The 27248-nt window shown below is 42.9% G+C and overlaps 2 protein-coding genes across 7 annotated transcripts; one reads left to right on the forward strand and one right to left on the reverse strand.

The window, feature by feature from the left end:
- Window positions 1-3920: 3920 nt before the first annotated feature.
- Window positions 3921-8222, reverse strand: LOC129584160 (uncharacterized). The gene is made up of 9 exons (XM_055476280.1): window positions 7701-8222; window positions 7518-7635; window positions 7272-7449; window positions 6379-6871; window positions 5988-6178; window positions 5681-5909; window positions 5274-5510; window positions 4966-5203; window positions 3921-4842 (listed from the first exon to the last, which is right to left on the reverse strand). Exons 1-9 carry the CDS (start codon window positions 7774-7776, stop codon window positions 4164-4166), a joined length of 2439 nt encoding a protein of 812 aa, XP_055332255.1. The 5' UTR covers window positions 7777-8222; the 3' UTR covers window positions 3921-4163.
- Window positions 8223-10627: 2405 nt separating this feature from the next.
- LOC129584161 (interferon regulatory factor 2-binding protein 1-like) lies at window positions 10628-26723 on the forward strand. Of its 6 annotated transcripts, none has more exons than XM_055476282.1 (6): window positions 10628-10851; window positions 18838-19640; window positions 24174-24530; window positions 24724-24881; window positions 25103-25618; window positions 26051-26723. In XM_055476282.1, exons 2-6 carry the CDS (start codon window positions 18878-18880, stop codon window positions 26138-26140), a joined length of 1884 nt encoding a protein of 627 aa, XP_055332257.1. In that variant the 5' UTR covers window positions 10628-10851; window positions 18838-18877; the 3' UTR covers window positions 26141-26723. The 6 variants fall into 6 exon arrangements, with proteins under 6 accessions (XP_055332257.1, XP_055332258.1, XP_055332260.1 ...); XM_055476283.1 differs by having other exon boundaries at window positions 10628-10846; XM_055476285.1 differs by lacking the exon at window positions 10628-10851 and adding an exon at window positions 12045-12377.
- Window positions 26724-27248: the final 525 nt, after the last annotated feature.

Here is a 27248-nt window from a genome sequence, read left to right on the forward strand (position 1 = left end):
ACGGAGAAAAATTTAAGCTTTTATTTCCTGGTACTCTTACGTAAGCGGTATCAGGGAATTCGGTGAGGGTGTCTTTTATGAACCTCCCAGTCTTCGTGTTCCACATAATGCCAAGCAGGTTTCTGGGTGTACGTTTGCTGGCATCCGGTGTGGGCTTACATTGGCTGCTCGATATCATAAGGTAATACTTGCCCCATGAGCGAAGAATTTTAATGGATTGAACCCCTATAAATTAAAAGAATTTAAATGATGTACTTAATTCCTCGTACCTGTATTAAACAGCCGTATGTATTGCACATAGGGGAAGTTATATTAAACTTGTAAAAAATTTGCAATTAACACATATTAGCAATTAAGACGAAGACAGTAGTAATTCACACAAAAACGTACCGCAAATGCCATCGAGACGCGTGGACGCCACAGAAGTCAGCTGGCATTTTGATAGCGCACTCTCATTGGCCACTCGGAAAACTTTCAGCGTCAGCGAGGCCGGGTCATCCAGTCGGGCGAGCGCATGCGCAATGTAGACATCACTGCCATTGGTCCAGCCGGTCACGGCCGTGGATATCCCGTATTCGTCGCTCTCGCAGGTCACCAGCAGACTACCCTGATAAATCTGCGAACTGGGAATGTGACTGTTGCATTGTTGTTTGTTTCCAGCCAGACACGCGGCCGAACTGGACGACAGAATCATGGCCCAGCGCTTGTGCTGCACGATGGAGTGCTGACCGACACCTTTCTCACCGATGTTGCCCACAACAATCAGTTTTAGGATGTTTTCTTTGGGATGACAGAGGAACAGGATAGACTGTCCATCGGGAACGGATGCGATGAGTAAACTGGACGTTTTCCTGTTGGTCACCTACATATACCCAACTTGGTGACAACTTTATAAGCAGTCGCTGCTATCGTGATATGTTTTGGTGATATATAGATATTTTAAATTATCAACAGCATGCCAGCAATAATGGATAAGGCGTTATTTTTTACTCATGCCTCGATATTTGGATTAACTGGTTTGTTAATGCAAATGGTTAAATGCGTTGTACCTGAAAGCTAGAAATGTGTCCTGAAACTGATGCCGCTTTGTAAAAATACTTCTCCTCCAGAAAGTCTTTCCGTCCAATGTACTGGCAGTATATGTCGGATTGACCTTTTCCTTGCAATAGGGAAACGCAAACGAAACTGCGAAAATGCATTTTAGAACGGTTATTTAGCCGGCGGAGGGGGAATGACTGTGAAAACTCACTATGTGTCGCTGGGACCCTTAACAATAGTCGTGGCGGTGACGTCACCTTTCAGACGAGACTCGTGGATCCGCGATAATTGTAAGGTTTCGGGAGAGCATGTTGATAGTGTCGCCGGCCAGGTTGCTGAAACAGCCAAATTGAAGATTACACATAAAAGTAAGATTGTGCACTTAGTGCGAAGTAACAGTTAGAAATTCTGGAGCGTATAACGTGATGTTAGGGTTAACTCAGACATCGCATTTTCTATTATCTTTATTGAATTTCTCATGTGAATATTACAATAAAATGTGTCTTAAAACTGGGAATACATTCGAATAAACATAATTATACGAGTATTAGTAGTATTTTGTAGTCGTCTTTAAATCTAAGCAAACTAGATGACCTTTTACTGTAATTGACCTACCTGCTAAAGCTCTGGATATGGAGATGCCAAAAATAAATATAAATCCACTGACAAACATATTGGTGATGAACGTTCTCAAACCATTAGACAGTACACTTGCTGAACAGCAGAAAAAATAAAATTAAGACCCAATCACGAAGCAATTTTCTACCAAATGACCACAAGTTTACTATCGCTGGGCAAAAAGTTTATCCAAGATAATGCTGTTGCTTGTCTGGGAACTTCTACCAAAACGTTTTCTCTTCGTCGATTGACTACGAAATGACAGCAACAAAGTGATCCGCGACGCAGAAGCGGTGACGGACCCACACAGATAAGACGCCAGACAGTAGTATCGCGATGAATATTTCCATGCTCGCTTGCTACCATCGGTCGCATTGCACGGAAAAACGGAAACAAACAAACAAATAAAGATCCACGATACATAGTAGGCCAGTCATTGCCCGATGTCTATGACCAAGGCTAGGATCCCTTGTACTGTTAACGGTCATCACATGAAAGTACTAACGTAATATAAGTTATTATTTTATCAACATATACCCAATTGTGTGATTAATTTAGCTAAATCGAAGCGACGGTGATAGTGTTCAATACACTGCGCAATAGCGTACTTACAATAATAACATTATGACACACTGTCAGGATATAGCGCCAAAACTATATAAAGTCACATACGGTAGTACAAAGGCAAGTATGCATGTATTGTACATCTGTCCGGCAGTATAAACTAAACATTTTAAATGCAGAGAAATATTAAAATCGTAACATTGATGTACTATTGCCACAACTGCAAACATCTTCTTGTGGGATTTTAAAAAAAATTTATGAAATTTTACTTTTACGGTTGTGGATAAGCTGGCAGTTATTCCACTTTTTCCATCTGGCGCGTAAAACTATTCCATCGTGTTTTCCTGAGAAAGCAATTGTACTATATAAACTATACGTCTTTTTTTAACAGAGTCCGCATCGCTTCCGTTTGCCTTGATTACGACACGAAACCAGTTACTGCTGTAACTACATGTTGCGTTAGTTAACAATTAAGGGCTACGCAGTCGCCATATTGAAGCGATAGAAGTTGTACAATCATAAGACCACCCAGTTATGATTCATCATTGCGCTATGCATTCCTGCTCTTTTACCGGCTAGCTGTTCTTCTTCACAATTCAATTTCAATTCCGGCTAGCTGTTCTTCTTCTAGCTTCAATTTCTGTCCTTTTACCGGCTAGCTGTTCTTCTTCACAATTTCTAGAATTCAGTCTTGCCTTCGCTTGTTACAGCTTGCATCAGCTTGATCAGCTTGTTCCGCTTGTTAAACTCTTGCCTGAACCTTTCAAATTTCAAGAATTCTGTCTCAGTTGAGCGATTAACTGCTGTGCACTGGTAGCGAACTGCTGGAAAGTAAGCCTACGATCGCAAAAGTGGAGCAGAGTTTCTCGGATGAAACTAACAACAACCAATTTTACCGACGAAGAATGCCAAGAGCAATATAAAACTGTCCTGTTACTAGTGCCGTTTCCGGTCGTCTATTGCTCCACTATCGCGATCGCGGGAAGAAAAGCTCCTTAGGTTCAGTAGGTTGGACACGTTGTTTGTTTGGGACGGTTCCCTCAACTTACATTTTTATATCGCAACCACATCTGTGAGAACTCAGAACACCTTCAGTGACAAGTATGCAATCGGTGCGAACATGCAGCACTTGAAGTACTTCATACAGTACTTTTACAAATGACATGGTCCAAGAGAGTACACCCAAGCAGTCGGCAGGGTCTCACTGATGGAATAACGTTTTTCTGGCAACAACTGAAATTTCTGACTTGTTTACGCACTACAGTTATACGAGACAAAGTGACCAAATTATGTTCGAGTACCGTAGTAGAGTATCAAAGTATACAGGCAAATGAGGCAATCATAATACAGTATAATAAAGTTGATCTTCGCTGTTTGAATAATAGCGTGCGCGCTGCAGCTCTGTAAGTCTTCTCTTTTATGCTGTAGTTTTCTGTACTATACTGAATTGTGACTTCCAGTGGCTGCTGTTTCTCGACCGGTGAGAAGTGAGAAGGTCACACATGAAAACTAGTACTAATCACAAAATATCGCATTCAAAGCTCGGCTTTTAAAAGCTCTGTTGTAGTTGTTTATGTGTAGTGTACAGCATCGAACGTTACTGTTTTACGCCCTTGCTGATGACTGCATGGATTCGAGTTGGCATGACAGATCATATTCGTTACAACTTGATCACCTAACGTTTTCATGATAACCAACCGTTTTATTTTTTAGCTTCCAAAGTCACTGAGCAAGTTCTCAACGCATTTTAAATTTAAAAAAGTACGAGTATGTCAAGCAGCTCATGAAGAGATACTAAAAGCTGAAGGTCAGGCATTCACAACAAAGCATGAAAAATCACATATTCTAATAACGATTTACCTCATACAAGCAAAACCACGATCACAAATATTAACACCAAACCATCTAGACAATTCAACAAGGAAAACCGTCAAGTTATCCACTTAACCAGGCGCACTGTATCGGCGTTTGTAGCGTCGCAGCCCTTTACTCTTTCCACCACCCCATCGTCCGTTCTCCTTCATCGCCTGTTCTGGTCCCATTGCTGGAGCCCCATACTCCGGCATTCGCTGCTCGAGGTACGGCGGTCGATAGCTCATTTCGGGGTAGTACATCGGTGGCTGTTTAGGAAAATCGTATATACCGGGTGGCGGTTGGGGGTACGGGTTCGGATAAACGGTATCACTCCGCACTGGTACTGTCGGCGGGTTAGGTGGATACATCGGGTACAGGTAGGATTCGGCGTTGGGAGGATTCTCCCCGGGAAACGGATATACTGGGGGCTGGTTGATCAGCGGACTGGGCGGGACGGTGCTGGTGTTACCGGGAATGTCCTGTGACCAGAAAGGCGGCTCGTAGCTGGCCGGTGGTATGTGGCTGGACGGAAGGAGGTATTCTTGTGAGCTGGGGGCCGGCTCCGAGGTGACGTGGGCCAGAGTTGGCGGATCGCTGCTCTGGTCGAATGCTAACGTTCCCGGATCCGGTTCAGTGTCGCCTGATGAGATCCGATTGGATCCCACGGGACTGCCATTGTTGAGCATCGACGGGCTCAAGAAGAGATTCGGTGAGGTTCCTAGCGTCCGAAACGATGGCCGAGTGAGCGGTAATGATACATTTTGATACCTGAAAAATGAATTTAACAGTAGTAGCACAAGTGACCTTTGTTACCCAAACCGGTTAAAAACATTTTTTTTAAAAAGTGAAGACCGGTTTTTTTGCTTTCAGCCTTGTTGAATATATGCTAACCTGGTGTTTCCTGAATAAGTAGGAATGTCTGGCGGAACGCCGACAGTGGAACTTACGAACACCGGCGACTGGGTATAAGGATGGATGATTTCCGACGCCTGGTTCTGTTCAAGGAAAGCCGGGCTTGGTCTGGAGACCATCGATGAATTTGAATTGCCCTGCTTCTTCTTCCAGAGTTTATATGAGACTATACCGTGCCAATGAGATGTTGAACGGCCCGCGTCATCTCCGTCATCCTCTACGACAATTCGATAACTGTTCAACTGAACAGCCAGAAATAAGATTAGGTTGTCGGTTTTGCTGCTTACCATGTTCTGATTTTTCGACTTTTTCGACATAATTGTCCGGGGTGACGTCCATGTAGGCAGGCAAAGTCGGAAAGGTCACGTTACGGAAGGCAGCACTTTCTGGCCGGTCATTGTTTTCATCGTTGTCTTTGAGGCTGTAATACGACCTAGCATCCGTTCTCACTTCGGGAAGATTTCTGTTGGGGCGGGTTTGTGGAGCATCGTACCCGCCGCAGTGGAGCTCTAATACGGGAACGCCTAGGTTTACACATTAAACACTCCATTACCATTAATCAGCGAAACTCCGATTACGACTGTCACCGATCGGCTGCTTCTTAAAAATTATTTTCCGAAATTTGGTTAACCACCCCTTACCAAGCGTCCAGCGTGAATTAAAAACTGCCATAAATCATTATTATTAGGTTTACCGAATAAATCTGGTCTCGACAACGCTAACAAAGCACGCTGTCCACTGCAGTATCCAACGGACGAATGCCACACATTGGGTGGAGTATCCAGCCTTGCAATGCGCTTCAGGAAGATGACCTTATCATCTTCAAACTGCTCCGCCGTGAAGAATAGTGTCTTAGAAAAGTAGCCAAACGCCTGGATCACGTCCGCATTGCAGGAAGTTTTGATTAAGCGGAATCCCGAAAACTGTACACGGAACAACTGCTGGAGCTTCTGTGATTTGATGCGATTTCTAGATTTTGATGCGATTTCTAGATAACATACCCGTGTCTGGGCTGCAGGGAACCGAATATAGCGATCAACCATAAAACGATGTCGCGCCTTGTCGTCGGTTTGGAAAATAAACGATTCTGTCATGGCGTTATGACCGCAATCCTGATTCTGGTCGACGGGACTCAAGGCAACGGCCAGGTATTTTATCGCATCTTTCTGTAGCACTTCGATCGATTGAATACCTGTTGAATAAACACACAACTCTGGATTACACACAGAACTCGTTTACAACTCATTTACATTTTTACATCGGTTACGCTAACTACAAGAAGTAAGCAGCATTAATGTGTACTGTACACAGTTCTTTAACTGTACCAAATATTTCACAAAGATAAAAACATATGTATAAACAATGAAATCGGTTATATATAGATATACCTACCGCACAGTTGTCGATCATTGACTTCTTTGATGCTGGACTGGAAATGCCGCTCCGCCACCCGACAGCTGCCTTCGTCGTCCATGAACACATCAAAGAAGTTGATTGCCGATTTATCGGATTCCTTTTCCAAGTAGGCCGCGTACGCCAGAGTAGGAAATCCGCCCTCGTGTTCCCAACCACGCACCGCCACACTGCGCGTGACACCGGCAAAGTCGCACAATTTTAATCGGGCATTGTGCAGACGATACACGGGCGCGATCATGTCTTGTAGGCGGGTCTTATCGACGCCTTCCGGTTCAAAAGCAGCGAACGCCACGTACACGTCGCCCGTCGAGACGTAGACGGCAGTGACATCGGAAAGGTAATTGTACGGGATGGTCTGCAGTTTGACAATCTGGACAATGCCCTTGTCGTCCTCGAGGACTTCGTACAGGAAACTGTAACTGCGCTCGATGAGGACGACAACGAAAGACCGGTTGGCTACCACGAACGCCTGTACATTTAGCGCCAGCACAGTTAACAGATGTATGTATTACCCTATGTATGTTCCGTTTAAGCCTTCACAACGGAAGCAATAATGCGCAAATGCGTATTAATTCAGTGGCTGTAATTTCGTTAGTTCGGTGACTCAATCAGTCCAACGCAAAAGTATTCTATACATCGATATTTACGCTGTTTGTACACTGGCAACACAATTCAGGATACACAGCGATGAACATCATGAAGCCTTTCAGGCTGTTTACATAAGTGAAATGTTCACAAAAACAAAATTTTAAGACTTGTAAAGTATGTGTATCCAGCCCAGTTTGTTGCAATACGTTGCATTTCCGCGCTGCGCTGCGATTGGATAGTTTTACTGTACGCTTCGAACTTGTCTGATTGTTTCCACTTACCTTTATCATTCGAACGCGGCCTTTCGTGGAAATAGCAAACAGCTGTTCTCCGACATAACCCGTCGCCTGCTGTCCATCGCTGCTCCATTTGTGAGCATCCCGTGGCGAGCATTCCAGTTCCAAGCCACGAAAGCCGTTCTGCTCGTCCGCAGTTTGGTCGTTGCACAACAGAAGAATGCTGTAGAATATTGCGCGATTCAGATTGGCTGAACGGTTTCAGCCAATGAAATGCCACAATTCACTGACCGTCGGTCACCATCGCTCTTGTTTGCCTTGGAATTCCTGATGTGCGCGAATTCCGAGCAGGAACTGGGTGGCGTGGCAGGCAGGAATTCCGTGAGTTGCCATGGAGGACTGGCATTTTCTGCATCCATAACAGTAAATAGCAAAGCTCTGTGATTTTAGTTAGCCCGAAAAGCATTTACTTACCGGTTGCACAGATCCTTATGAACAATAAAACGTATATAAAACATCCCGTGACGCGAATCCTGTACAGCGAAAACATCGTTGGTTATCAGGTTATGGCGACGTTGTGGTAGCAGTTCCGTAGGCGCATGCAGACTACTGTGGTGCAGCCAGCACAGATGGATAACGACAGTCTTTCGCAGCGTAAGGACTACACGATCATCATGTCGTGAGAACCAGGCAACAATGCATCCATGGATGGCAAAGAAACTCTGACCTAGTACTTTATCTTAGTTGTGAGCGGTATGATGTATCACGTTCCAGCTCCATTGCGTTTGGCCATGGCTCGACTGCCTCGACAACAACATTTCGGCTGACTGAAGTAGCAATGTACGCTGCAGCGTGTGCTCGTCAGGCAGTTACTCCCAGTCGGCTACTTCAGTATGCAAAACAGTGCAATCCGGAATTCCGTCCAAGGTTTTCGAACTTCGGCATAAACTCGTACAAGTAGTATAACTTGAAGCATACTTCTGATGATTGCCTTGCCCTTCGACGCTTTTAACGATTGTCCCTTATTTTCTTATTTTGCAATTGCTGTAAAAAATTAAAGACAGTAAAAGTTTAGATGCAGAGGATTATGTAATGTCTGTGGGTGATTGTGCAGTTTTTAAACTAAAAAGTAACAATAGACAATGAACACCATAACAACTTCACAAGGAATTGACGACAGGCCTTTCCGGTGTAAAAATTAAAAGTTCTGCCTCTTCCGTCTACTGTACTTTAGTATTCGCCGCACTATCCGGAACTGCCGCACTGGCAGTTGTGAATGAAAGGGTGCCAATCGTGCCATCGTCACAAAATTATCGGCAACAATCGAAATTTCACGGACGTCTCCTCTCGGGTTTACCTTAGACCTACCACGTAGAACTTGTATTTCTGATTTAGCTTTAAATTTCTAATTGAATGACATCGAAATGTTTGGCCATGATTTCGAGGAAAGCCAAATGCGCGTACACAATCAGCAGCTCAGGATCGCTTTGCTAAACCGCACAGCAAAAAGGATCGGGTTGCGAGAGGATTCGAAGTGTGCAGTATGGAAACCGAGACTTTTCCGACCCTTCAGGAGCAATATTATTAATTTGTAGTACAGGCAAACCAAAACTGCGTACGGTATACTGCGTTGTCGTGCATTACGGCAAAAACGCCCGCGCCATCCTTGATGGACATGCGTCCAGCTTCCAAGGAAATGGGAAGCACGATGCGGATGAACCATATGCTTACCGACAGCTTACGTACTTTCCTGAGCATAACTGGAAAACCGTTAATTTGTATACATATTACAGAACCGTGCGCGTAAACTTTCGTTCCTGCATATTTTCCACACCGTAACGTACGTAACATTCGTCGTCTGAATTCTGACATGTAGTAAATTACTGAGTTTTGGAGAGGGTTAGTGCGAAAGAATCTTTTACTTGCCAAAATTTCTCCAAGCAAAACTTCATTCAATGTTGCCGCCATAAAGTGAATGTCGTATTGTTCATATTCCAAATACGTGTAACCTTCCGGGTGTTTATTAAGCAGCTGGTGTCTGCTTGCCAAAATAATGCAGTTTAATATTACAGTATGAGTAGTGCTCATTGGGTACTGACTTGTGAGGCAACTGGTACACAACGAATCTAGTACCACACCCATGACTGGGCTACCTTGTTTTCACTGCGCCCACGGCCCACCTTAATTTTGAAGAAACCAGTTTGTCGTTGTGCTAGAAATGTTAAGCAGTAAAACTAATTATAAGGAAAATGGTAGCTCATTGATTTTCATTTAGAAAAGTATCTGATTCAGAAATGCGATTTTCCTCGATTTGTAAAGCGAACGGAACTCCTTTGGTTACTATATGAATAAGTGATTCGAATCCACAACAAAGTAAGGTTTTATAAAAACCATAAATTTCTAGTAAGCGATATCGCCGCTACAGTAATTCCACATTAGGAGCTAGACAATATTGTCATCATATTGTCATGGTATTATCGAAGGTCACGAACTCTTCACGTGCCCATGTCTTTCTGCCGTAATTAAAATACGCAAATACTTTTGGATTAGGGAAGGTATTTGTTTGGATTTAATCGAAAATCGTACCGGCTTTTTACTGGTGACACGATATGTACAGTTAAAATGGAAAAGATCAGAGTACCTATGTACAAGCTTGTCCGGTAATTTCTGCGTAAAGGTACAGACATACAGATATTTAACGCGAAGTTTGCGCTATGGCAAATGCCACTACACTACGTCGTTAATTCGTATATTTCGCTGTATTGATTCGTTTGAAATTACCTGACAAGCTTGTGCAAGAAGCATGTTATACATAAATATTGTGTACATGTACTGGCCAGTGGTTAGTAGCATTTATGCTGGTCTTAACAATTTCAGCAATCCTTAAAAGCATGTTGCGATGGTTCTTGGTGCTCGCTAAACGTTTCCACAGTACTATACGAAACTGCAATAATAATTGTACATGAGTGTTAACGCCCGTAAAGAAGGACTTGTTTTTAAAGTTTTTTGCTGAAAATCGCTTGAAACCGCTCAGAGGACAAGCGTAAAACCTTTTTAATAGAGGCCCGCTCAAATTAGATAATCGCACCGTAAAGTGAATGCGACGTTATGATTGGGCCACATGGAAAATTCTGGCCGCGGGCTGTCCAGTGCAATATTATCCACTTGCGATACCCAACAATGTGCTGAATAATAAATCACCAAAAGACGCGTTCTTCGAGCGGTGATTTAAACGGCCAAATTGTCCATCATCTTGTTTACTGTCCTTTCGTGCTCTATGACCAAGTACCGGTTTTGTAGATCACCTTTCTCCGCCAGCTCAACACCGTGCCCTGCGGCTGCTATTGGCAATGCTTGGGTGCGCTGTAGTACAAACTTTCTACTTAACACTGGCATCTGTGAGCAGACATTTTTTTACTTCTGTCTTCACCTGACTTTCCGAACGATGACCGTGTTTGTCTTCGATTTCCAATGGTATGCGGCATATTTGACGGATAACACTTGAACAAAAGCTGCTTCTGTTGCGAATTCTTTCTTTTACGGGATATGTGACTAGCTAGGTGTTTATTTGAGCGGATTTTATCGTCAGCACTTGACATTCTTGGGGACTCCAGACAAACGTAAGGTATGGTTTTTATCGTTCATTAAGGCCATTCGTACAACAGTTACTGGTATCTCGTGGCTTATTGTTAGTGGCTAGTATGAAACAGAACCGATAAACCTTTGGCTAATAGGCACTATCAACTGCTTTCATACAGCACTCCGATAACAGCCGAAGTTTTATCTACATGTTGTTGGATAGAAGTTATTGATGTTTGTTGTAGTTGTATGTAAAGTATGTAACATATATGGCACTATCGTGCTCATGTTTCCCACTGTAATTATGATGGTCATACATTAGTTAGCACACTCGTACAATACAGTTAATTGTGATTGGTTGGCATTGGTCACGGACTCACAAGGTTGGTCACATTACTTCTAGTTTCGACGAATAACTTGCAGTAGACATGCTCCATAACAATGAGCGTAATAATATTTGTAACAGCTGGATTATTTGATTCTGCAGTATTCATATGTAACTGCGTTCTAACAATTTAGAACCGCGTACGCTGTGTAGTACCCGATGTCCGGTGCCATCTAGGTACCATGCCGGTAATTACTTGACGTGGATTGAGCACGTGTTCGATATGAGGTGATTAAAGCTGTAAAATTAAAATTGTGTGAGTATTGTAGAATTTAAAAAAAAAAACTTTACGAAGTTTTGCTTCTAACGTTAGTTCTAACTGATTAGTGTGGATTGAAACTGTAGCACCAATATGAACGGTTTTAACATAATACTGTGATATTGCTCTAAAAAATTCGGAGAATCGGGTGCCGCATTAGACCTTTCGAAGATTCTACTGAAATAATGTGCTCGAAGTCGCATAAGTATAGTAGACGTATAATGATAAATTTTAGTATATCTGTTGATATATGTACTCGTACATAAATTCTCGCGGGAAAAAAACTGGGAACATATTCTGTGAATAATTCGGTTTAAGCAGAAGCTCATTATACTGAGAAATTCATAGAGCTGCCGGCACGCATTAATTTACGTTATCTCGATTTTATTATTATGGTTATGGGGATGGCGATTACGGCGATCGATCGCAACGGAGCGAATCAGCAGATTACATACACATAGGCGGCGCGACTTCCTCATGTAGCACATCGTGACACACGTTACAGAGTGCATTACTACTTTCCATTAGGTGAGGACTGCCAAAACGTCAAGTGCTTGGAGTTATCGCGATAGAAAACCGGCTTTCCAAATGGCTGGACTTCGGTCCACGGTTATGCTCCCAGCTACGTACACTGTCCTAAATAGCAATGGTCACTCCAGATAGGTCGCTCCTTATCGGCAATCACAAAACGCTAACAGATTAAAAATTATGATGGAACCTTCCTTATGAACACCGTCTTTTATGCTGTTTGGACAGAACGCAGACCGATAAAAATTAAATTGTCCGCTTATCATATCTTGCCTTTACTGAATTCCGGTCGTTACGTTAGTTTATCGCGTGTGTTGGAAGTATGTGTGTAAAATATATTCGGCTGAAATGTTGCGCCTATTCGAAACCGGAAAACGAATCTATTACTGCAATCGATGATGTATGTGCCAGTCATACAAATTCATCCAATAATGTACCTAAACGAAACAAAAAGTTGTTTGTGTATTTTTCATCTTGCAATACTTATATAAAATTTGGATTAAACACTTTTCCATACAACGCACGTAAGTGGTTAATTGTATTACGTAGATGCACTAATTGTCATGTAAAGTTCATGGCTTCGTACGTAGCTCAAAATTACAGATAAAGATGTCTGTCACTCGAATAAGCCTCTTCGTCACTGTTTTCAGAAATTGGATTTATAAAGATCACCGGACACCGGTTACTGTTTTTTTTTGTTTTTTAGTAGCCGTGTTTTGTTGGAATTATTTTGGCTGTTAGTGCAATTTATTTATTCCAATCGGGGTATCGATAGGGGAAGCGCAGCTAAAGCACTATTAAAAGAGAAGAAAGGAAACCCGCTTCTTTAAGGACCGTATATTTATAACTGTACGAGCTCGTACCACAATTTTACCGCTGTAATTACGAATATGATAATATTACCAGCTAAAAGGCATTGCGACACTAGCAGGTGTGGCATACATTGTATTACCAGTAAAACAGAATCTCTTACACTGCTATTTTGGTCTGTTAGTAGGGTGTGGTTGTGAGAAACCCTTTGAAATATTCACCTTATAATTAAAACCCCACCGATCCCATTGACTGCAAAGGAAAACAACCTAATTACTCCTTGCATATAAAGATATAAAGTTATGCCTTAATAATTAACTAGGTATGAAATGGAGAATGCGTGCTAGTAATTGGTATTTTTACCGAAAATTGATTGGGCTATAAGCAAGGCGCATATGGCTGGCGGCGAGGTTTACCCCATTAATGCTCCGGGGTGGGAAATGCGCTCATAGAACGTAATTGGATGCTTAATGTATCCGGCGGATAATTAAGTTTGATAAATAACATTTAACCTGCACATGCACTGTTGTGAACAAAAATATTGACAGCTTATGTCGTTGGACAAATTACTATTATAATTGGCAGGTTCCGGGTACTGTGGCTGTAGTAGCGACATCGCTAGATCGTCATGCTTTATTTTGCCTAGGAAAAAATAACCCCAGGGATAAGGCAGGCGTTGGAGCCAGAAGCGGGGTACTATAGAATTATGACATAAAACCGGAACTAGTGTTTTTAATTTATGTAGCTTAGTACCCTGGCCAACCAACTGCCTCTGGTTGCTGACAGAAAACCAGTCTAAATTTCCAAATTTTCACACAGATCGGCTTACAAGAATTTTACTTTATGATATTCTAGAAAATTTTTTAAGAATGGTGATTACTAACCCAATTTCATGTTAGTGCAAGTATTACAGAAAGTAAAGCAATTAATATGAGTGACCATGCTAAAATTTTAGAAGCAGGTGTATAGTTTTTGTTCCGCAATACATTAAGATATCAGGTGCAGCTAACAGCGTATTAATATCGATTGACAAACATAGATGAAGCACTACTTTACTTTATTATCATGTGATCATAGGTTTTAAAATTTAGTTAATAGTGGAACAAAATTAAAACTATTTTACTACATACTGTAGATTAAACCGCACGTTACGCTTACATATGTAACCACTGTTCTTTAAAGGGTTCGTCGCGATTGTTGAACTTTAATAGTTTTATTATGGTGTATATGCAAGTCTAATTAATTCTACTTCTCATATCTGAATTAGAAGTTGATAATCCGAACACGATAGATAACAATAGTACTTTCAAACTGCGAATACGCGAATATCTACTTGCATAAATAAATACGCTCAGTATAAAACTGATAGAATTATGCGAACCAAGTTTATAATCTTCGGAAACAGTACATTACAGATACAGAACATGTGGATACATTAATTACACTGTTTATTGTTATCTACACTCCTGCGTGCGTCTTGATCCGATAAAACACGGTTCGTGCGGTGTGCAAAGCGAAATTAATTTACTAGATTGCATGCGCATGTATCGTCACAGTGGGCGCTCCAACAGGAAACCCTTGTTCATTCTACGTAACTTATACCGGTCAGATATCTGCGACCGGTGTGGGACTTTGTCACCTTAGGGCATCCGGCACTATGGGCATATCATCGGAAAGTGCTGCCAATTGGCGATCGAGCTCGGTGCCTGGTGATAGTGCAGACAGGGTGCTGTTTCTCACACAAATTACCGTTATTGCCGCGTTTACATGGTAGCGAGGTTGAAGTCCGCATTTTTGAGCCTGGTTGGAATCTTATAACGTAAATCATCCGGTACACGTACACCCGGTTTTTGGCGGACAGTCAATAGACTGAAAAGCCGGTACATGCCCAGGCATGATCCGTCTGGGAAATTAATTTGGTAAACGAATTATTCATGTCGGAACATACCGTTCTTCAATCAAAAGCTGCAGCCGCGTCTCAAGCCGCTCACAACTTGTTTTTGAAATTTTGTAATTATAAGGTAAAAAACCAAACAGTTTCAAAGCATTTAATGCGTTCTGCAGTTAACAGAATTGTTTCCATGCAAAATTGCATTTTCATGCATAAAGGCATACTTGCATGCTTTTTTTCATTGCTACAATAATGTTTTACTAAACCGCCCGGCACCAGCAAATTTCTGGTTCATTTAATTTAACTGAGTATTATTGCGAAGCTAATATTTCACTGAGAATTTAGCTGCGCTACATGATCATGAGATTATTAATATTATCATAGAATACTCAAAAAAATTCTCCAAGGAACGAAACTTAAACGCCTAACGTCGGTTCTCAAATTCTTATTCAGTTGGTTTTACGCACGATTAATATGAGGAATACAACATCCCGCACACACATTTTCAGCCGTAAGGTTTCTATAAGTAAACCGCATTTTATTCCTAGCTTCTAATTACCCATCGGAAATTATTTACTGGTAGCGTATGTAAAAATTAGAGCGTTCCGCATCAGTAGTTACAGCACGCGGCAACAAAGCACTTAAATTCTCGAGCGGTCATCAAACGACGTACATGCTGTGGTTAGTCTTGCAGTCGCAAGCTGGAAGAAAACTGTGCTCACTGAATGGAAATTAATTGTTGACGAACGTCCCTTTTATTCCAGGAGTTTATATATAGGATAGCGAATGTGATCAACAAGATGCCGATATAATGATCAAAAGAGCACGCAAAGATTAATTAACGTGCCGCATACATCTTGTGGTTCGAGTATAAGGTGTGCGTGCGGATGTGCCGATGCGTAGGTTGGCTGATTGTGAAATATCGGGAAGATGATGCGATAAAGGATGTATGCGCCTCATCCAATTTGTATTGTATGTGGTCGAAGATGGGAAGAAGCATAGGCATATATGACTAAGCTATACCTGCCGGTATTTGCGATTTTACCCCGATATGTGTGATGTAAAGAGCCTTCCGATTAATATTTCTTTAATGCGCCGGCTAAATTCGGTATAGTTGCCTGTAAATTGCAAATTAGTCTGGCGATATTAAAGCTTACTCTACCTGTAGATTTCTTGCGACTGCAGATACTGAATGAAATTTTACAATACGTCAGAATGATATCGAAAACTACCGTTTGGAATGTTTTAATTTAGAGGCTGAAACTTTCATGCGAAATACACAGCAATCTAAGTAATTTGTCTGCAAAAAGGCGAATTCTTCCCATTCAAGTATTCTATGCAGCGGTAAATCTGTGTGTGTGGCAGTCACTGTGTGCATTATGTTGTATCCACTATCCACTATCCACGCGCTCAGATGGAGCTGTAAACGAGCATATCAGCATATGCGAGCTCGAAATTACGGAGTGCATCACCACATCAGTAGAAAGACTGTAGATTCGAAATAGTGGTTTTCCTACAGCGGCTTGTTAGAAATGAAATAATTATACTGCATAATTATATCCACAGAGCGCCATTAGTAGAAACATGTATTGTATAGTGCCGGTAGTACCGGCTCAAAATTTTGTAGCACACCACAATAATGCGTCGGAATTTTGCCTTTTGAATGTGCACGTCGTACTAGTGTCTGCACAATTTCAGTTCTACAGTGGGGCTGCGCAGAATTACAGAAACTAAGCGGTAACCGACAGGCCTGAGATAAAAAAGTGCTATCAGTTTCTGTACTGTATTGTCACCTTTCTCCATAGCCAGAGCGATTCTGTAAAATTTGAGAAAAAGTGCCCAATCAGCCAGGTATATCTGTAGTGCACAGTGATGCTAGCAGGCAAAAACATAAGAACATAATGTAACATAATGCCCCTGATCTGGTAATCCCTAACCCCAAAGCGCAATATAACCGGCCTTGTTCTCCTTTTGCGAAAATTGCTTCCCAGGTATATCTGTATACATATGTACTGCTGGCCTGCAAGTATGCGTATGTACTTGCCGGACGTGTACATTCGATATCCCGGCGTCCCACTGGCTGAAAAACGGGATAAACAGCTGTGTATATGCTGCGCAGTGTAACATATACGTCGATGTGCGTGCGCTACCTGCTGTCTCATCTTACCCGGCCCCAGCTGCATCCACAGCGAGGCCAGAGAGGGAGAGAGCCGGCATCCCCGCAGGATGATGTTACCTTGTCATTATAGCTAGTATGCCGATGGAAGCGGATCAGCCGGCGGTGTATTACGTGTGTGCTTGCGCGCGTGTATATAGATGCCGGAATAATTCGATCGGGTCGCTGTGCAAATGATTTTGTCGGGAGAAAAATACCCCCAGCCTGACCCTGTTTCAATATACTTTGTTTAATTAACACATCTCATGACAATATTGCTATTTGTCATCCCATTTACAGAAATGACACAATTTCATCCGGACTGCAGTGTACAGCCCCGGTGATGCTGATGCTCATGGTGTATTATTCCACGCACCCTGCGCAGTGAATCGTGCTTAATCAGTTGACAATGGTCGTTGGTTGTTTAGTTACGTTGTGGTTGGAAAGTGGAGCAATATTATTTTAGTGTATACGTTTCCACTTGAAGTATCCTTACCCGGTACATGTTGCTGGTTTTTGGGACTATTCGCTCTGTACATACCCTGACAATTTCACTTCCGGTCCACGAGCCGCTACGGTAACTACTGATCACCTCTGCGAAAGCATTCGTATAAAAACCGAACACTGTTAATCATAAAAATTCCTTTTAAATTTCAGTGTTTCATCTACTTTATGAATGAGAGCGCTAATTGATGTTAAGTTTTTTACGCCAACGTTTATATGCCAACGTTTATACGTTACGAACACCAATTTTATATGCAGTGTGCTGTATACACGACAGGCTATCCGTTGTTTTAGTATTATCATTATAACCACATGATTATTGTACTCGTTTAACTTAATATTTAATTATTAAAAGTGCTCATGTATTGTACATACCGGTACATTACGGGGAAAAATAAAGCTATTATTATTTTCGAGTTAGGAGAAGTGGCATATATAGTTATTTGCGCAGGACGTATGACAGAACCATAGATGTGTACTCATATAAAACAGTACCAACTCGCATTCAGGTGGCGTTTTTGCTGTTTTTTATGTGCGTTATCCGTTTTGCTTTTAGTAACTCACAAATGTTCGCCCTTAAAATGCCAAAATTCAGTTTCGAGGTTCGACACGATAGCTCTTAAAATAAACTGATACCAGTAAGATCCAATAATAGTATGCTGGCAAGTCGGAACGGTTTTTACAATCTCCTGCATTATTTATTATACGTTTTTAAACAACACTTTTATCATTTAAGATCATATTAATTTATGTAGTTTATTGTTTACCGCTCGTTGTAGAAGGGATAACGAACGGCTTACCACTAATAGTAATTTTGTATAATACAGTAAATATAAATTCTGTACTTCACTGTATAGCGTATGTATATTGTACTGTCTGTTTGTAATTACTGCCTGTACCGGCTTCAAGATTGATTAATCTGTATTCTTTGCTTCGTAATTATCTACCCTTCAAATGGATTTGTTATTCTCCGGCTTCGAAAATATTTTGTGTTGAAGAGTCTTTATTGCGAAAAACATTTATGTGGTAAAAATTACTACGGGATATCCCACATAATAAAGACAGTCGTTGGAAATGCAGGCTGCCACATATCCGTGCTGTCGCTACGTGTACAAGGGGTAAATGCGGCGCAGATGTATAGGGTTTCTGTACGCATTAACTGGAAATGACACTCGAGGCCCGCAACACAGGTACCCCACACAATCGATTGCCTCATGCCGTCGCATTCCGATCACATGGTCGGGTGCTGCTACAGCGCTGGAACTGGCGCACGCGTTGATTGACAGTTATTTTTAGTTTTCATAATTTTCATTTTTTTGATAAGCCACCTAGTTTACTGCTTATCTTACGCAATGTGAAACGTTCCCTCAAGCATTGAACAGAGTACCCATAATTGCTGTTGCCGTTAGTGTTATTAGTTACGCTACTCATACAGCCTCGCACAGATGAATCACATGTGTAGTGGTCCGCATAATGTGAGGTGTGCTGTTGTTTCCGCAGGATTTACTTGTCCGCCTGATCCCCCCTCACGATCATCCTTATGTTCGTATCGCACTTCGATAAACCTCCGCTGATCTTTGCACCGTCGCCCTTCATGATTGACGAAATGTACCGGAGTGTGCGGCAACATTGTTATCTGTGCGATTTGCCACGCTATCCCTGGGCCATGTTGCTGGAGTTCTCGGAGGCCGTCTGCCGCGGCTGCGTCAACTACGAGGGCCCCGACCGCATCGAGCACGTCATCGAGGATGTCCGCCAGATGAAGCGCGTGGCGGGCGTCCACGACAGTGGCGGGGGCGGGGCGCCCCCGCCGCCCACTTCCCGCCCCGCCAACGGGGTGGGGGCGCCGCCCCCGTCCAACAAGCACCCGCCCAATTATCCCCGCAATCCCCATGAAATGCAGAATGGAGAATCGCGATCCGGACCGCCGCATTCGGGACCCACCCGCGGCGGAGGGATCGTCACCCAGAACCCGGTCGTCCACCATGAGCGCTACGGGATGGATGTGCGCGGGGTGCCCCAACCGCCTCCGGCCCCCAGCGGACGACACCCCCAGAGCGGCCCGCCGCCCATGCCGCCCAATGGACCGGTCCGCGGCGACTTCGGGATGATGAACGGCGGACCGAACGTGGTGGAGCATCCCGGCGTCATGGTGCCGCTGGACCGGAGGGGCTCCGGGATGGGACCGGTGCTGGGACCGCTGCCCCGGTTGCCGCCCATTCAACCGCCGCCGATGCCGGTACCTGGAATCCGGTCGGGAATACCTCCACAGTCACACGGACATGGACTTCAGGGCATTCCAGGTAACACGAATGTGCCCAGTTAAATTTAAAAGATTTATTTTGCGGTAATTTCTTTTTTTGTTTTTCTTATTGTGGTAATTTTCATAATTTTTTCCTTTGGAATTGGCAAGGAAAAATGCATGAGCGGTTTTTTACGGGCCTATAAACCACGGTAAATCGTAGTTCGAGAAGCGGCTACTGTTAAGTAAGTATTTTCATGGGGAATAATTTGGTAAAATTGGGTGTTCAGTCATCTGATATTGTGGTGTTGAATATTTTATTTTTAAAAATAATTGATTAAATGTAATTCACGGAATTGGTAGAAATATAGGGAATGCCGTCAGCCTAAGCGCGTCGTATTTCATCATAATGTTGATTAATTTAGCAGCCATCCTGTGTTCTAATTGCGAATAATTTGAGCCGCATCCACCTGAGGATAGAGCGTAATACACCGACCCTTCCTTCCCCGTTTCCCGGTATTGTGCGCATTGTCCTCGCTGTGTGCACCTGGAGGGATTAATTAGATCCCCATCCAGCGTGCGGCAGCGACACTCTTCCTGCCGGGTCAGCCTCATTAAAACCCGTCAGGGGGATTTTGTGTAGGCGCTGGCGCCGCTCCATTGAACAAACCCCCTTGATCGCGCCGGCTAAGCGAGCAATTGTACTGATAAATCCCGGTGTATGTGTGAACTCACTGTAAAGGAATGGCGCAGAGGATTTTGCGGGTCGTTCTTTTCAGTTTTAAGACGGGGGGATTTCGACGACGTTAGGGCCACAGGATTATTGTTCGGGATGGCTAAGGAAAAATTAGCTTCGTAAGCGCCGAAACATGCTGGTTTGTCTCGATTTCCAACCGGGCTGGTATTGTTCGCCGGGCACTTGAGAGACATGCATTCAGGGACCACGCAGCAATTATTTCCTTAGAACATCTTCCGTTCGATGGGGGCAGGTTGGCTTGAATGGGGAATGTATGCCGGGATGCGCTTGAAAAGGGATGTTTTCCGGTTGGGATTGTTAGAGAATAGGCTTCTGGTTGTGGTCTTTGTTTTGGGATTAGTGGGCACCGGCTCGTTTGGGGAGAGCATCACGAGCTAGATTCTTTTTCCAAGGTTGGCTGAAAAAGGGGATGGGGATGCGCACGGATTAGTGGTATAACAATTTTCCATTACCTCGTTGTTCAATGGAAATAATTGGGTTATTAAACAGTTAAATTATTGGAAAATTGTTGATGCAAAAGCTTTTACATAATTTATTTAGGGACGCAGCAAGAATAATTAAGGAAGAAATGAATGGAATTTGTCGTGAATCATTAGATGGCAACATAGGTTGTATGCAGTTGAAGCAGTTCATACTGTTTTAACTTTTTACAGCTTGTACCTAATTTTTTGTGGTTATGTCAGCGGTCAGTTTGTCAGCAGGTTTGCTAATATTGGAAAAATTATGGCAGCAAAACTACATTATAGTAAACGTTACGTTCGAAAATCGTAGTGTGCTAACAGAAAGTGAAGTTGAAGATTACTAATTGTTTGTGTCATTAATTGACCCAGGCGGTAGGTTTCTGACCAAACGTATATATAATTTTAAGCGAGCCCTGAGGCGCCGAATGACAGCCGGATGTTCTTTGGACTAGTTTCTGGGCTATCTCTTCATGGTCCTCATTACATTCCATTGTACCGTGTATGAAAGACATGGAAAAATGGGTAGAGAATAGTGCACGCCTCAACGGCTCCGCTAATGTACACAAAATGTCGGCTTTGCATGGCCCTTGGGTTTCGCGCGGCGAGAGAGATCTCTGTGTATAATATTAATTATGACCGCTGGTAGGACTAGGCATCATGGATGATCGATGTAGTCGATTGTAGACCTGTGAAACACACGGTTGTCCCCCGTGTGTTGACGCGTTTTCCCCGTTTATAAAATACTCATTAATGCAGCCGTGTGAAAAATGCGTCAGGACTGAATTCGGCACGTCCCTGGTGCACGGGCTTCCGGGAACGGGAGCAGATGAAAAGGGAAAGCCCATTATCGACACGAAGTGCAGAGTGCAGCAGTTAAAAGGCCCGGGAATTATTTGTGCACGGGGTCCGGGTGCGCGGCCGATAGTAATCAATACACGGTGTCCCGTTCGATATGCAAATGACAACTTGATTGAATGATCTCGTGTGCGATACGACGAAACCGGGGGGTTCGTTAATAATCGGGAAGCTGATTGGGCGAACGGGCCAGATTAGAATCAAAGTCAAACACTGAATGCCGATTAGTTATAATGATGGGCTATTGTTAAGGAGATATCAGGTGGATCGGGCGTTGCGTTGACGATCAGATGTCCAAGTCTGTGGATAGCTGGCCTACCTACTAACAGCCGTTAATTATAATTATTAATAGCGGTAATATTAGTTTTAACGAATTTATCGAAGTTGAAAGTGTGGTGCTAGCTTTAATTTTCATGACTTATATATTATGGTGCATTGTTGTTTTGTAAATCAGAGTATAAGCTGGGAAATCAGTGAAAAAATTTCGTGCAATACATACCTATGCAGAGTTATAGACACTACTAGCAGCAGGTTACTACGGGAACAACGTTTTGGGATTCAAAAATTAACTGTAGAATACATGTGTTTTCTCTAGTGTTCTCTATGTAACTTGCACTTGCTGGATGTGAAAATAATATGTTTTGAAGTTATTACGATACTATATTTTGTGTGAATACAGCATCGTAATAAATACTTTCGGTGCGTTTCGGATAAACAGTTACAAATTTACTTAAAACTAAATTGTATGTAGTTTATAATTCCGACGATTCAGGGCACTAAATACGTTTACTAAGTACTTGAAAATAAATAACATGGTAAATATGATTACGTATAAGCAGGGAAGACAGTGGTGCTTGATGAATCATAATTTTCGACTTACTTCAGTCTATGTTTAATTTTTGTTTGTCTTTTTTCTGTAATTATGGTATCGAGTTGTCGCAGCGTATTAGAAACACAGGACAGTATTTCTTATTGTCGACGGTGTAATTATTTTGGAACCCTAATCAAATGCATTGCAGTAAATTGATAGGTGAATGGGAGACGATAGAAAAATTGTCTGAATAATGATGGCGGCACAGATGAAGATTATTGACAAGAACAGCCCCGAGTATGAGGATTCTAGGATTACAGTGATGGACTAAATTGGAAGACAGAGATAATCATCCCGCGTCTCTCTTCCTTCGCTCCATATTGATCAAGGTGGTAGCGGGGGAAATGAGTATTAAAAATAATCAGCAGATTAAAGGGGAACATGTCTGGTAATAAGATAATAGACAGGGAAGGGATTATATTCTATAATATAGACGGAAATGAATGGAACACCGCTTTCCGTTCCCGTGAAACAATTTGGCCGGAGCGGATTCCGCTGCAGCGGGCTTTTGACGTCAATTAATAGTGGGGGTTTTCACGGAACCGGACTGGGGATTGTGTGGTCTCTAGGATGATTACTCTGTCTGTAGGGCTTGTTTTGATGATGTAGGGAAAGGGCATCATTTAATCGGGTGGAAGCTGAGCTTTATTTTTTCATGGAAAAATCCGAAATTAATACGGATAAGTGTCAGAGATTGAATTAGCGTTGATGTAGGAACAATCGTATTAAATTTTTGCCAACATATATTCTACATGTGATCATTGGTAAATAATAAATTGTCGATACATGCGGTGCGGTGTATTAGACAATAATAGCGTGCCAAGGGTTTGTTGCTGATCATATATTGACGACGTGAAAGGTTACCGCTGGTATTGTTATGCGCTCCGGCATGGCATTGCGTGAGATGTTCTCTTTAATCTCACGTGCTGCATGGCCGTTGTAGCGGGACATGCGGCAGAAGTTTGATGCTTTTGCCGGTTGCGTGTCGCTTCCCATTGGGAAGTGGAGTATTCCCTGCTACGATGCTCGTTCTCGACCGGCCTTTCCGTGGCGTTGGGTCGGACATAATAAGGTCGACTGTGGCACGCCAACGAGGCGACATCCATGCCCATGACGTGCTCGGTATTTGTGTCAACATTAGACCGTGATGTTTATCTGTTATTACATAGAAAATTGTTGTGGAGGTAATTTCGCAGTTTGCCTCCATTATGGGAGATTATCTGCGTTGGTAAATCGGGCTTTCGTGGTTGTTGTGGTGCAGTAGGCGTTGAGAGGGCCTAATCAAGGCTGGCTTTCTTGGTGGAATTGCACCCCCTTGTAAAAAGAACATGAAGAAATTAATGATTTCCGCACTGTTCCGAAAGAAATTATTAAAATGTTTAACAAACTGCACACTGAAATGCTTCCGTCCACTACGTAGTTCCTGCGGCAGTCATGAATTTGGGAGAGTTATCGCGACGCAATAGCGGTACGGAGATCCGTTTCGTCTGTTAAAGTTTCCCATCCTGTCCAAATAAAAGAAGCGAAAAATAACAAATCAGGAACTGAGAATTATTATTTACTTACTTAGTAATTGGTGTACTGTCCAGCGAATTACTGTAACGCACCCAGGTTTCTCGAAACTGTTTGAGTGACTGAATTAACGTTTAGGCGGAAATATTTACCCAGGTCCCGGGCACGCCTCAGTAGTCCAGGCGAAACGCTCGCATCCCATGGAGCGCGACGAGGATATGCTGCATCCGCACCGCAACAGTCCGCCGTCGATGATGGAGATGCCGGCACCCAGCAGTGCCAAGCGTCCCCACATGGAAATGCCGCAGTTGAGCCTGAGCAGCAGTAATTCATCGGGCTCCTCCGGTTCTCATCCTGATCTCATGCTGCGCTCCCTACCCAAAGAATCCTCCGGGACGACGGATAATATCCGTATAAGGAAGGAGCATTTGTTGGCCGGCACACCGCGCAACGCTATGCCGATGCACATGGAACCACCACAATTAATTAAACCCCGTAGGTTCATATTATCCTACGCTTGTTTTTAATGTGTAACACAGCGCCAGTGGTTGAAGTTACTTTATTAATTGTGCTAGCTTAATATGCATTAATATACTGAACACTTTTTCCATTTGTTTGAAATATTATGGACATTATAAAAACAAACAGCCTGAAGTAGTGTAAAAAAAATTGTTATTTGTTTCTTCAGCGGTGTCGATCGCCACGAGTCCCCCAATGTCCCTACCGAGTGCCATTTCAGCACTAAGCACCAACATCAGCCTCAGTACACCGTCCAATAGCGGAAGTGCTTTATCTCATGCTCAATCACCAATGAGTTCCAATGGAAGTTCACGAGGCAGTCCACCGGTATGTTGCTTGTTTTGGCTGTCTCACCGCGTAAAAGTTCAGGAGAATTATGATGATAATTGTGCATTCACTGGAGATGTTTCGATGATGGTGTTTTTGTCATAGTTACTCTGATTATTCTGTACAATTTTGTTGCCTTCAATTGGTAGATATTTGATTTATTAAATGATTTAAAATTAAATACGCTAATGGCGGTGGTTCATCGAATGTTGTTGTTGCAGGAAATGGCTAACCATTCCGCATCAGCACCCCCCACCCTGTCCCCGACCGGCGGCAGCAGCTCGGTGCTGTCGGTCGCCGATCGTCCCATCATCACGCATTCGCCCGCCCACCATCCGCTGCCCACCAGTTCCCCCATTGAACGGATGGAATCACCGCACGTCACCAGCCGGCCCTACACGACCCATCTGACACACGGCCCACGCAAATCCATCAGTCAGGAGGAGCGGCCCACCATGGTGGCCATGGGCGGCCGCGAGGCCTCCCCCTCCACGGCCTCCTCACCGGCCAGCGGAATCAGTGGAGCCGGCGGCGCCACCGGCACGGGAGCCTCCACACAGCTGCTGCGCTGTACGATCTGCCATGAACGCCTGGAGGACACGCATTTCGTACAGTGCCCCTCGGTGGCGCATCACAAATTCTGCTTTCCCTGCTCGCGGAATAGTATTAAGAAACAGGGAGCCGGTAATGATGTCTACTGTCCCAGCGGCGAAAGATGTCCCCTGGTCGGCTCACAGGTGAGAAACAGGAATCTATCAGGGATTTTATGCGTGCAAACAGCAATAAAATGAGCTTCGGCTTTGTCTGTACAGATTTCTTTCATCTTTTATAAAAGATAATTATTATTCTCTTCTGTCGTATAAAAGTTGAGGAATGCATTTCCTTCTCCCTGTCAAAATAAACAGAGAGGTTGTTGGTTAAAGTTAAATCGGATCTAATCCACCTGAAAGCATTCGGCAGTTTGTTGTATTCTTAAAGTATAATTTTTACGGTACTATGGGTATTTATGCACGATAAGCGTCCAGCTTTCGGCTTTACAAAATTACATATTTTCGTAATTTATACCAATGGAATATTTAGTACTGATGATTTTACAAATTCGTTAGCAGACATTAAATTGATGTTGCTGTTAGTGATTATGAAAGATTATACAGTTCGATCGTTAACAGGTACCGTGGGCATTTATGCAAGAGGAGATCGCCACAATACTGGGAGAGGACTACAAACCAGCCAAGAAGGAGCGCGATTCTGCCGACTAGTTGAAAGTGCACACTATTCTGACAACCTTCCCGTTTCCCGCAAAGAGGAAACAGCGGATCGGTCGGCACGCGGTCCCTGGTGACCTTTACCACAACCACACACCCAACCCATACCGTCCCTGTGTTGACATAGGCTCTCCTATCGGTCTACAGTATTTTGTATTTTGTACATAATTTACAAGCGGACACGTCTCTTGGAGGGAAATCAAGACAAGCGGGGAAAAAACAAGATGAGGAAAGTTTTTCTTTAAGAAAACCATTCATGGCGGTTATATAATTATTAATTTTGGTAAATTTTTGGAAGCTAGTTGGTTTTTTGTTCCGGTTACGGATCTTCTGATGGAAAAATGGAACTGGTTTTTTTGTTTGTAAGAGTATTTTATGTTTAAGAAGGCGGCGGTATTCTGGAAGTGGATGGCTTTTTTAGTTTTTCTTGTTAAGACGTTTTCTACATTTTGTCGGGGTTCGTTTTAGACTGGTCACTGTAAACTTCTATTGCTAGAGTTTTGTGTTTCTTTTAAAAAAGTTAGTTTTTCTCAGTGTTTTTAGTGTCATATTTGTGCAATAAAGTTATTATGTTTTATGTTGTCGCGGTGTCGCTTTATATTTTGCCGATCTCCATGGTCGACAAGTAGTGCAGAACATAGTTTACAACCAGCTATGGTTTACATAGATGTGAATTTTAGGTGAAGTAAATTTGGCAGTTAAAGGCAGTAAACCTTAATAATTGTATCGCGTAGTGTGTACATATCAGTCATATCTAGAGTGATTATGTAACTACGAGTACAGGAAGCAAGAAATGGATAAATGAACATTTCGTTAATGAGCTTACGGATGTGAAACTATAAAGTGGATTATTGCAAAATAACAAACCTTCGTAATGGCTATGGCTAAAAAGTATTGTACAGACTCACGATTTGAATGCATACGCTTACTGGTTAGTGCACACGAAGGAAGCCCAAAATTATTGGCTTCGAGGGGAACGGTACATTTCTTCCTAGTGGACTGTAGTGGCAAACTAATTTTTGTGACTTCTATGATTTTCTCAGCGACATCGCACCGATCAGTTTGTCTCGGTAATTAATTTTGGTAACGCCTTTCACGGGAA

The sequence above is a fragment of the Paramacrobiotus metropolitanus genome, unplaced genomic scaffold (genome assembly GCF_019649055.1).
Source record: "Paramacrobiotus metropolitanus isolate TYO unplaced genomic scaffold, Prichtersi_v1.0 Parri_scaffold0000012, whole genome shotgun sequence".
Taxonomy (NCBI): Eukaryota; Metazoa; Tardigrada; class Eutardigrada; order Parachela; family Macrobiotidae; genus Paramacrobiotus; species Paramacrobiotus metropolitanus.